The 10229-nt window shown below is 59.7% G+C and overlaps 3 protein-coding genes across 3 annotated transcripts in view; 1 reads left to right on the top strand and 2 right to left on the bottom strand.

The window, feature by feature from the left end:
• ANPEP (alanyl aminopeptidase, membrane) overlaps window positions 1–1661 on the bottom strand; it is a 7778-nt gene extending 6117 nt beyond the window's left edge. Inside the window, exon 1 of the mRNA XM_026856473.1 lies at window positions 1572–1661. The gene's annotated coding sequence lies outside the window, so the exon portion shown is untranslated. The remainder of the gene's footprint in view (window positions 1–1571) is intronic.
• Window positions 1662–2489: 828 nt separating this feature from the next.
• Window positions 2490–9271, bottom strand: LOC113483956 (AP-3 complex subunit sigma-2-like). The gene is made up of 6 exons (XM_026856029.1): window positions 9265–9271; window positions 8999–9218; window positions 8761–8872; window positions 7068–7139; window positions 3447–3554; window positions 2490–3011 (listed from the first exon to the last, which is right to left on the bottom strand). The coding sequence occupies exons 1-6, from the start codon at window positions 9269–9271 to the stop codon at window positions 2883–2885; spliced, it is 648 nt and encodes a 215-aa protein (XP_026711830.1). The 3' UTR covers window positions 2490–2882.
• Window positions 9272–9283: 12 nt separating this feature from the next.
• On the top strand, window positions 9284–10220 carry LOC113483955. The gene is made up of 3 exons (XM_026856028.1): window positions 9284–9290; window positions 9337–9556; window positions 9683–10220. The coding sequence occupies exons 1-3, from the start codon at window positions 9284–9286 to the stop codon at window positions 10218–10220; spliced, it is 765 nt and encodes a 254-aa protein (XP_026711829.1).
• The last annotated feature ends 9 nt before the right edge of the window (window positions 10221–10229 follow it).

Raw genomic sequence — 10229 nt, 5'->3', positions numbered from 1 at the left:
CGGGACACCCCCCCCGGGTGCTGCTGGGGGTCCCCTCCCTCGAACCAGCCTTGGCTCATCGCAAGGGGGTGGCAGCACCCAAGCCGGGCTGTGCCCCCTCCCTGCAGCACCTGGAGCACCCCCGCACACCGGGAATGGGGTGACTGCTTGGGGGGTGCCCCCTGCTCAGCACACCTCAGCCCAGCCCCCGGCGCCCTGGCAGCGGTGGGTCAGAGATAGCCCAGTCCTCACGGGCCCCCCGCGGGCTGCGGCCGGGGCACAGGGGGGTTTGCCGGGTGCAGCACCCTGAGGCGTCTGCTCCCGGGTCTCACCGATCCAGGGGTGACCCGGTACAGCTGGGGGGTAGCACAGGGAGGGGGCTGGGGCTCACCCAGTGCTTGGCAGGGCCCCTGCCAGGTTCCACTATCCACTCCCCTGCACGTCACTGCCAGGGAGGGGGATCCTGGAGTTGGGGGACACGGTCTGGCAAGCAAACTGAGCTCAGCAAAACCCAAAGCACAGCTCAGCCAGGGCCCGGAGCATGTGACAGGGCTGGTAGCCAGCCACATGAGCCAGCCCCATGGCCCATCCCTGGACCACGTAGGCAGCTTGGACAGGAGAGCACTGAGCCCCCAGCAGCCCCTACCCTCATGCCACATCCCCCCAGGCCCACCTCAGGGTGCAGGGGGTGTCTGGGGGCCTAGCCACAGGCCCTTGGGGCACCCAGGGTCATTGCAAGCACGGGGTGCCCCAGGCAGTGCCCTGGGGTGGGGAAATGGGGCCCAGGGACTTCACAGACTCACAGAATGGTTTGGGTCAGAAGGGACCTTAAAGCCCATCCATTCCCACCCCCCTGCCCCGGGCAGGGCCACCTTCCACTAGCCCAGGTTGCCCAAAGCCCCGTCCAACCTGGCCTTGAACCCTGCCAGGGAGGGGGCAGCCACAGCTCCTCTGGGCAACCTCTGCCAGGGCCTCACCCCCCTCACAGGGAAGAATTTCTTCCTTAGAACTCATCAAAATCTCCCCTCTTTCAGTTTAAAACCATCACCCCTTGTCCTATCCCTACACCCCCTGATCAAGAGCCCCTCCCCCCTTTGAGTCCTGGGAGGCCACTCTAAGTTCTCCCGGGAACCTTCCCTTCTCCAGCTGAACCCCTCCAACTCTCAGCCTGTCCTCACAGGGGAGGTGCTCCAGCCCCCTGAATCACCTCTGCGCCCTCTTCCAGACCCCCTTGTCCTGCCTCACCCCAGGGTGAACCACCCCATCGTCTCTGCCCCCTCCTCAGGGGCAGGGGGGAAGGCAGCAGCAGGGAGCAGGCAAGGCCCTGGCCCTGCCCCAGCGCCCTGGGACATGGGAAGGGGCAGCGGGGCCAGAGCCATTACCGGAGGCGGCTGCGCACAAACATCGCCTGGCCACAGAGGAAGCACATGAGGCTGGACGCGTCCTGCACCAGGGACTGCCATGAGTGAGGCTGGGTGCAGGCACAGCCCAGGCTGTCACCCCAGCCCGAACCCCCCAGCACCCCCAGTTTTCCCCTCCAATCGTCCTAGGGCCTGACACACCCCATGTCCCCACCCCAGGACACTGCTCACCTGCTCCCTCCACCCCGCTGCTCCAGCAGCCGACAGGAGGGAGAGGAGGAGGAGGAAGAGGATGGCTGGCGGAGAAGAGGAAGGAACTGGTTGCCCAGCTCCTTGACCTCCACGAGCTGCTGGCAGTGGCTCATGGCCAGCTGGGGAAGGGTTAAGCAGCAGGGAGGGGAGACAGCAGGAAAATTCCTTCCAGGCAGAGTCACGGTTTCCCTGCCAGGGGAAGTGAAGGCAGAGCCGAAGGAAAGCCGAGGAAGGGGCTCCGAGGCAGCCCGGAGGCTGGTGGCCAGAAGGAGCTGTGGCAGAGCCAGGGGCACTCGGCCCAAGGAGCCCGGCTGCTTGGGGACCTCCCTGCCTGGCCTGTCCCCTCCAGCCACATTCTCTGAGACCCCCAGGCCTCGGGGGGACACCTCCATGTGCCCCTTGAGCCCAAGAGCAGAGCAGGGTCACTCTGCGGCAGGGAACAGCGGGAGGGCAGCGACAGGTTGCAGGCTGGGGACCCAGAGCAGGGGACACTGCTGTCACAGCCCCGGGGGGGGCCACTGCACTCCCCGCTGCACCCAGGGACCCTTCCCAGAGCCCCTGCTGCAGCAGCCCCAGCCCCAGGTGGGCTCAGGGACCCTATTTCCCACTCCCCCGCAGCAGCCTCTGCCAGCCAATAGCCCCCCAGGGGCTGCAGCCACCCCACCAGAGCTGCACAGAGGCCCCCAACCCCTCCCTGTGCTCCCCCCCAGGAACAGGGCAGTAGCAGACTCAGCCACGGGTTCAGACGGTGGTTTATTAGGACATGGGAACACGCTCCAGCCCCACCGGCCCCAACTCAGCCAGCCCAGGCAGCTCCCTGCCCGCTCCCTGCCCACTCCCCAGGGCCAGCAGGTACCACCCACGCTGGCCCAGCTCTGGAGCTCACAGCAACGGCAAGCGCAGCGGGCAGGGCTGGAGAGGGCGCGGGGGGCTGCCCAACGCGGGGTCAAAACGACAGCCCAGGGCTAGTGCAGAAGCCACCAGCTACGGCTGCATTTTCACAACTGGGAATCCCAAGAAGTGCTGGGAGAGGCAGGACCCGGCTCTTTCGCTCCCCCTCCAACAGCGAGGGAAGAGGCTGCACATCCATGGGGAGGGGAGAGGGAGGGAAGAAAGGCCACCCTTGCTGTGGGGACACCAGCGAGCGTGGGTGCAAGGTGACAGACAGAAGCACCGTCACCACTCCCTGCAGCACGCCAGACCCACTGTGAGCCCAAACGGGACTGGGGGAGTCCAGCAGAGCCCAGCCTTCCTCCCTGAGCCAGAGCCCCCACCCCTGTCGCAGGACGCTCACATGAACTGCGACAGGTTGGGCACTTTGATGTTGATATCACCGATGTTGATGTTGCGAGGGATCTCAGGCAGGTTGATGTTCTTCACAGCCGAGACTGCACGGGAAGGAGCGGCCGAGAGTCCGCCCTGCCAACGGGAGGGAATGGTCACCGCCGGCCCCGCAATCCCCCGCTCCCCAAACACAGCCCTGCTGTGCTGCCCTGCTTCCCCAAGCCCCCGGGCCCTGCCACGTCCCCCTCCCTCCCTGCTGATGGACCTGTTTCTATTGATATCATGGGAGCAGCAGTGCGGCACTTCCCTGTGACCAGAGCAGAGCTGCATCTTCACAGTGACAGCACAAACAGGGCACTAACCAGTTATTAACCTTGAGGGGAACAGCCATTTCCATGCTCGGGTTGCTCCCTGCTTTCAACGGCCTGGAGCACAGCAAGGGAGGGATGCCCCCAGCCCACTCCCCACAGACTCAGGCAGGCAGAGACTGGGGGTACTGGGGATACCCCATAAGTGTCGGAGAAGCACATCAGCCTCCCCTGGAGGCAGAGCTGCAGCGTTGCCACTCACCTCCGCCTTCTCCAGCTTGCTCTGGGCCTCCACCTGCGCCACGATCTCGTTCATGTTTGTCTCCAGCACCATGCCACCTATCACCACCTCCTGCAAGATGTGGTGAACCTGCGAGGGGAGGAGAGGGATGGGATGGCGTGGCTCTGAACCCAGCCCAGCTCTCAGACCAGCCAGGAGCAGCAGCAGCCGCAGCAGCCGCAGGCTGGGGTGGGAGCACGCCAGGGGTCAGTGACATTTCCCCAAGAGACACAAACCCAGCCCCATCCTCCCTCAGCCTGCACAGCCCCAGTGGCTGCCTGCAGAGCAAGAGGGCGGCCACAGTCTTCAGCGCAGGGGGAGTCTGGCAGCCCCAGTCCCAGCTGTAGAGGACACACCCCACCCCAGGGACCAGAGCAAACATCACCCACTGGGCCCAGGTCAGCCCCTGGAGAGGCCAGGTCCTACCTGGTCCACCAGCACCCGCTGGCTGCGCCATCTCTGACACCTCATCTGAAGTCTGATCCCTCCCTTGGCTGGGACCAGCTCCCCGAATAGAAAGCAGGGGGGGAGCCCAGGGGGCAGCACATACCCCAGGGCCTCCCAGAGCCTGCACTTCCCAGGACCAGTTTTTTCTACCCAGAAAGCCAGGCCTGAGCCCGACCACTTTGCTTTCTCTTAGGAGAGATGGGACTGTGACACATGCCCCCAAGAAATACAAAACTGCTGAGAGAGGCTGGTCCCTTCCCCAGAGCCTGCGCAGGGCCAAGGACAAACTGGAGCCAGCTCAAGGCACCATGCTGCTCCCTCCTACCAGCCCCTGCCAGGGAGGGCCAGTAACACCCCACATCCAAAGCAAGAGAAAGGGCCCATCGGAGTCTGCAATATGAGAAAAGACGCACCCCAGGCTCCACCATCCTACAGAGTTCAGCCTCCCTTGCTAAGTCAGCAGCTCCCAGCAACCACCCAGCACAGATAATGAGTTTATGGGTCTCTGGTTCCTTCCGTGAAATAGGCTATTACTGGAGGATGGTTAAGTCATTCTATCGTTTTATGGCTTCATGAGGGCAGGTTGCACTTGTAAAAAATGTGTGGCAAATACTGCCAGGGCAATGCTGTGAGAAATAAAGCAAGCGAGAGAACATACTCGAAGCAGGAAACCCAGCTCCATGTGAAGGGTGAGCCCTCCCCAGGGCTCCCTGTCGGACCCATCCTGCTCTGACAGCACCAGGAGCAGAACTGGGGGGTCAGCACTGCACAGGGCGAGCCATGGGCCATACAGCGCCTTCCCGGGACACCTGTGGCACTGGAACCGCCGTAACCACAGCACAGCCCTAGCCCAGCCCCAGCAAACGCTGCACCGGATGGTGCCGGCAGCTCCCCACACCGGGAGAGCATCTGGGCTGCAGGAAATGTTGTTCCTTTGAGATCTGGCTTTGGCCCAAGTTGGACCAAAACCAACAGGGCAGAAATCCCAAGCAATCTTTGTTTTCCAAACTGAAATACAGCACTTTCTGAACAAACACGTCCTCTCTGGGACCTTGCAGCTGCTGAGCAAAATTCATGTTTTCCTCCAAGGTACAAAGAACATGCAGGGGTTGGGCAAGAGCCTCCTCTGAACCACCCCACGGCTTCATGGCTCCAGCCTCCCCTTGTGAAAAAGGGGTCCCTGCAGCTTTGAGGCTGCTGAAGCCGACAGTCTAAAAGCACTGGTGTCACCAGCGCCCAGGAACCACGGTCCTGCTGGACCCATCCTGCAAGAGCAGGGACCCAAAACCCTCATTCCACGGACCCCACACTGCACACAGAGCGTGAGGTGGGTGTTAAAGGCAGCAAGAGAAAAATCGCAGGACCTGGACAAAGCCACGCCCAAAGCTCAGCCAGAACCTGCTGGACTGGGGACATTCAAAGCTGAAATCTCTGCTGGCCAAACCACTACCACCATCCCACCTCGCTTCGCACAAACCCTGAAATCCACCTGCCCTGCCCTGCCCTTGGCAAACCGCCCTCGCGGAGACAGGGCTTGGTGCAGCCCCACGGCCGCGGAAAGCCCTGCCCCGGCACCCGAGGGGCCAGAGCGGGGAACAGCGGGACACAGCTGCGCACTCTCAGCTCCCCCAGTGCCACCAAGCCCTCGGAAGCAGCACGGGCACTCAACATCAACAGGTCTGAGAGATAAATACGTGCCAAATATAAAGACAAGAGCACCCACTGACAGCAGCCAAGGCCTGAAATCAAGACTGGGAAGCAGTGGGAGCATGGGACCAGCACTAAACAAGCCTGACTGGTAGGAGAGGCTGGGGGTGGTCAAGCCCAGGTCTCCCCAGTCAGAAACTCTCCAACTCCTGCCTGCCCTGAACCTTCTGCCTAGCAGGAGAGTTCAGAGGAAGGGCAAGCCATGCTACCACTGGCAAAACAGAAAACAACAGGGTAATTCCTGCCTGTGGGCTGCGGATGGAGAGCAAAGGTGCCGGCTCTCAGTGGCGTCACAGAAGGGGTAACTGAGAGCGTGTCTTCCCGCAGACAGGGCCAGAGGTGATCTGGGTGGCTGCCGCCCCAACTCCTCCTCCTTCCTGACATCTTCCTTCCTCTCCTTTGGCTTGATTTGATAAGAACGTTTTTTCTGACAGGTTAATCAACGTTATAACATTTCTGAAAGTTTACAGCTGGGCAAATTATGAAATCAAAGTCTTACTTCACCAGTTGCTAGTACATTCAGCTAATCCAGATCACCTTCTAAGAAGATTTTCTAACTCTAGTTCTCTGCCAGACTTCCTAAGTTGGAATCACTGACAAAAATGGAACATTTTACAGCCTTGTTTTTTTTCCCACTCCTCTTTTTTGTTGGCATGTTTTGTCTTCAACAAAGGAACAAAACCCTTATCAACAGCAACCAAAGTCTAGCACACGTCAGCTAAATTCTCCTTTCTCTAAACATAATCCCAGCTATCTTCAGCCCCATCTATGAGACCATCAAAGAGGATAGGTTTCCGCCCAGAAACTCAGTCCAGCTAAAGAAGAATTGTTAAAGACTGTGGCTCAAATCAAAGTTTACCAAACAGTTTGTATTCCAAACACTCCCATTGTTCCTTACCTTTCTTTCCCTGCAGCTCTAGTAAAATGTTAACAAGACCTCAGACAGGTCCCTCAGTGCAGTGAAAAGAGGCAGAACGCCCCTGCGCAACGCCAGAGCCCACCCAGCTCCATTGGCACCAGCCCGTGCGAAGACCAAGAGTGAAGCCTCCACACAGATCCCCCGCACCTGGCCCTGCAGTTACCCTGCGTTGTGGGAGACACCAGGAGAGAGCCCACACCCCCCACCACACGCAGCCCTGCAGCAGCCACACCATGGGGCGAGTTGGGGAGCCAAAAGCCAGCTCGCCCATGGAGGACACGGAACAGAGCTCAGCGACTCCCATCTCCTGTTGGGAGGACACGATGCGAGTAGCTTACAAAGACCCCAAGCTGACAACTTCCCCACCCAGGATTTCAACCTCTCCCCAAAATGTGAGGGTTAACGTACTAATGGCCTCTCCTGGGAGACTCCAGAGCTGGAGGCTGGGCTGGCTCCTGCCTGTGGGAGTGCAGGGCTATGGGGGGAACAACAGTGCTGGCCTGGAGGAGCACCTAGAGCCTACGACCCACCTTGTCCATGTGGAAGATGAGGTCCAGCTCACAGACGTTCTCAAAGCACTTGTCCAGCGTCTCCACAAAAACCTGAGGGGGCAGGGAGGGGAGCTCAGCACACAGGACCCCTGCAAAATGCTGCCCGCACACCCAGAACCCTCCCAAGGGGCCCGGCATAAGGTCAAGGGCAGCAAAACACAGGACCCAGCTGTTCCAGGGGAAACACCCCGGGTTTGATGTCCTGCTCCGCAGCAGTGCTGAGACAAGGGGGCCGCAGACCCACAGAACAGCCCAAAAGGGGCCAAGTCAGGGGAACTGCACAATCACAGGGCAGGTGAGGTGAGCAGGGCCGGCAGCTCTGCCACCTCCCCACACGCACGTGTCTGCTGTCAGCCAGACTCAGCAAAGGTCCCTTCACACACCCACACAGTGTTTGAACACACTTATTAAAATGCACTAGTAGTTTTGAGGCCCTGCTATAAGACAGACATTGAGGGGCTGGAGTGCATCCAGAGAACAAGGAGGCTGACGCAGGGTCTGGAGCACAAGTCCTGTGAGGGGCACCTGAGGGAACTGGGAGGGTTTAGCCTGGAGAAAAGGAGGCTGAGGGGAGACATCATTGCCCTCTACAACTACCTGAATGGAGCGAGGTGGGGTTGGTCTCTTTTCCCCAGTAACAAGTGACAGGACAAGAGGAAACGGCCCCAAGTTGTGCCCGGGGAGGTTCAGACGGGATATTAGGAGAAATTTCTTCACCAAAAGGGTTGTCAAGCACTGGAATGAGCTGCCCAGGGAAGGAGTGGAGTCACCATCCTGGGAGGTATCTAAAAGACCTGTGGATGCAGCGCTCAGGGACATGGGTTAGTGGTGGAGCTGGCAGTGTTAACACTTTTTTTGTTTGCTGGTGATACCAAACTGAGTGGGAAGGGGACACTTGGGGAGGGAGAACCACCCTGCAGAGAGCCAGCCAGAGGGGACCAAAAAGAACCTGCTGAAGCTCAGTATGGACAAACTCAAGGTCTTGCACCTGGGAAAACATCATCCTGAAGGAATGAGGGGAGACCTCTTCTCCACGTTCCAGTAGTTGAAGGGTGGCTACGAAGCAGATGAAGACTCCCCTTTACAAGGAGTCACATGGAAAAAATAAGGAGGAACAGGGACAAGTTACTGCTGGGGAGATTCTGACTGGACACAAGAGGAAAATGTTTCATACTGAAAATAATCAGCCCCTGTAATAATTTCCCTGAGGAAGCGATGGGTTCCCCAACATCGGACACTTTAAGATTCAGCTGAACGAGGGCTGGGCTGGCTTGTCTAGGCCAGGTTTTTGCCTGCAAGGTTGGACCAGCTGATCCTTGAGGCCCCTTCCAACCTGCCACTCTATGACTCTGTGATTAACGGTTGGACTCAATGATCTTAAGGGTCTTTTCCAACCTAAATGATTCTGTGATTCTATTTTTTTTAAAGAAATTAATCCAGATTGACTTCCCCTGCTGTTTCCAGGCAGAAGAGCTGTGTATTGGCTACGGCACACACAGCTCCCCCTCCCCATTGCAGCTCCCTGAACCGCTCCCATCACTTCCAGAAAGGCCGACGCAGAGATGTCGCAGACACAAAGTGCACCTGAGAGATCTCGGGGCCGGACCATGCTCTGGGGGAAGGCACCTGCCAGCCACCCTTGGGCAGTGAGCCCCCTTGCAGAGAGACTGACCTGGATGAGGTCCAGGATGCCCAGCTCGCTCTCGGAGGAGTCCACACAGAAGACGAAGTACAGTGTGGCGTAGTGGCGGTAGATCAGCTTGTAGTCAGAGCCGCCAAACAGGCTGTGGAGACACGAGGGGAGGTGACACTCTGAGGACACACACACACACATGCAGCCCAGGCGCTGCCCCAGCCGAGGGGACAGCCCGGCACAGCCCCCTGCACCCCACTGGAGGGCTGGGGGTTACCTGCCGCACTCCAGGAAGTTGCAAATGTGGTCATCGCGCTTCAGCACCAGGTGGAAAGTCTCACGGATAATCTGCTGCTGGACCTCCTCTGCCTGCAAGGAGGCGAGGGCAAGCACCCGTGGGTGCACGGCCCGGAGGACCCACGTCCCCTGCTGCCCCCCGAGGGACACCCTCAGCTCGCAGCTCGGCGTGATGGGCAGGTTGCAGCTCCCCACCAGCCCTCAGCACCACAGGGGCAACCCTGCGTGACCCGGTGTGGTGGCCACGGGCCATTCCACAGGTGGAATGGCCCGTGGCCACCACACCGGGTCACGCAGGGTTGCCCCTGTGGTGCTGAGGGCTGGTGGGGAGCTGCAACCTGCCCATCACGCCGAGCTGCGAGCTGAGGGTGTCCCTCGGGGGGCAGCAGGGGACGTGGGTCCTCCGGGCCGTGCACCCACGGGTGCTTGCCCTCGCCTCCTTGCAGGCAGAGGAGGTCCAGCAGCAGATTATCCGTGAGACTTTCCACCTGGTGCTGAAGCGCGATGACCACATTTGCAACTTCCTGGAGTGCGGCAGGTAACCCCCAGCCCTCCAGTGGGGTGCAGGGGGCTGTGCCGGGCTGTCCCCTCGGCTGGGGCAGCGCCTGGGCTGCATGTGTGTGTGTGTGTCCTCAGAGTGTCACCTCCCCTCGTGTCTCCACAGCCTGTTTGGCGGCTCTGACTACAAGCTGATCTACCGCCACTACGCCACACTGTACTTCGTCTTCTGTGTGGACTCCTCCGAGAGCGAGCTGGGCATCCTGGACCTCATCCAGGTCAGTCTCTCTGCAAGGGGGCTCACTGCCCAAGGGTGGCTGGCAGGTGCCTTCCCCCAGAGCATGGTCCGGCCCCGAGATCTCTCAGGTGCACTTTGTGTCTGCGACATCTCTGCGTCGGCCTTTCTGGAAGTGATGGGAGCGGTTCAGGGAGCTGCAATGGGGAGGGGGAGCTGTGTGTGCCGTAGCCAATACACAGCTCTTCTGCCTGGAAACAGCAGGGGAAGTCAATCTGGATTAATTTCTTTAAAAAAAATAGAATCACAGAATCATTTAGGTTGGAAAAGACCCTTAAGATCATTGAGTCCAACCGTTAATCACAGAGTCATAGAGTGGCAGGTTGGAAGGGGCCTCAAGGATCAGCTGGTCCAACCTTGCAGGCAAAAACCTGGCCTAGACAAGCCAGCCCAGCCCTCGTTCAGCTGAATCTTAAAG

This window comes from Athene cunicularia, assembly GCF_003259725.1.
Source record: "Athene cunicularia isolate RWA chromosome 10 unlocalized genomic scaffold, athCun1 chr10_part1, whole genome shotgun sequence".
Taxonomy (NCBI): Eukaryota; Metazoa; Chordata; class Aves; order Strigiformes; family Strigidae; genus Athene; species Athene cunicularia.
Note: the sequence above shows the minus strand (reverse complement) of the source record. Positions and strands in the feature narration are given on the sequence as shown.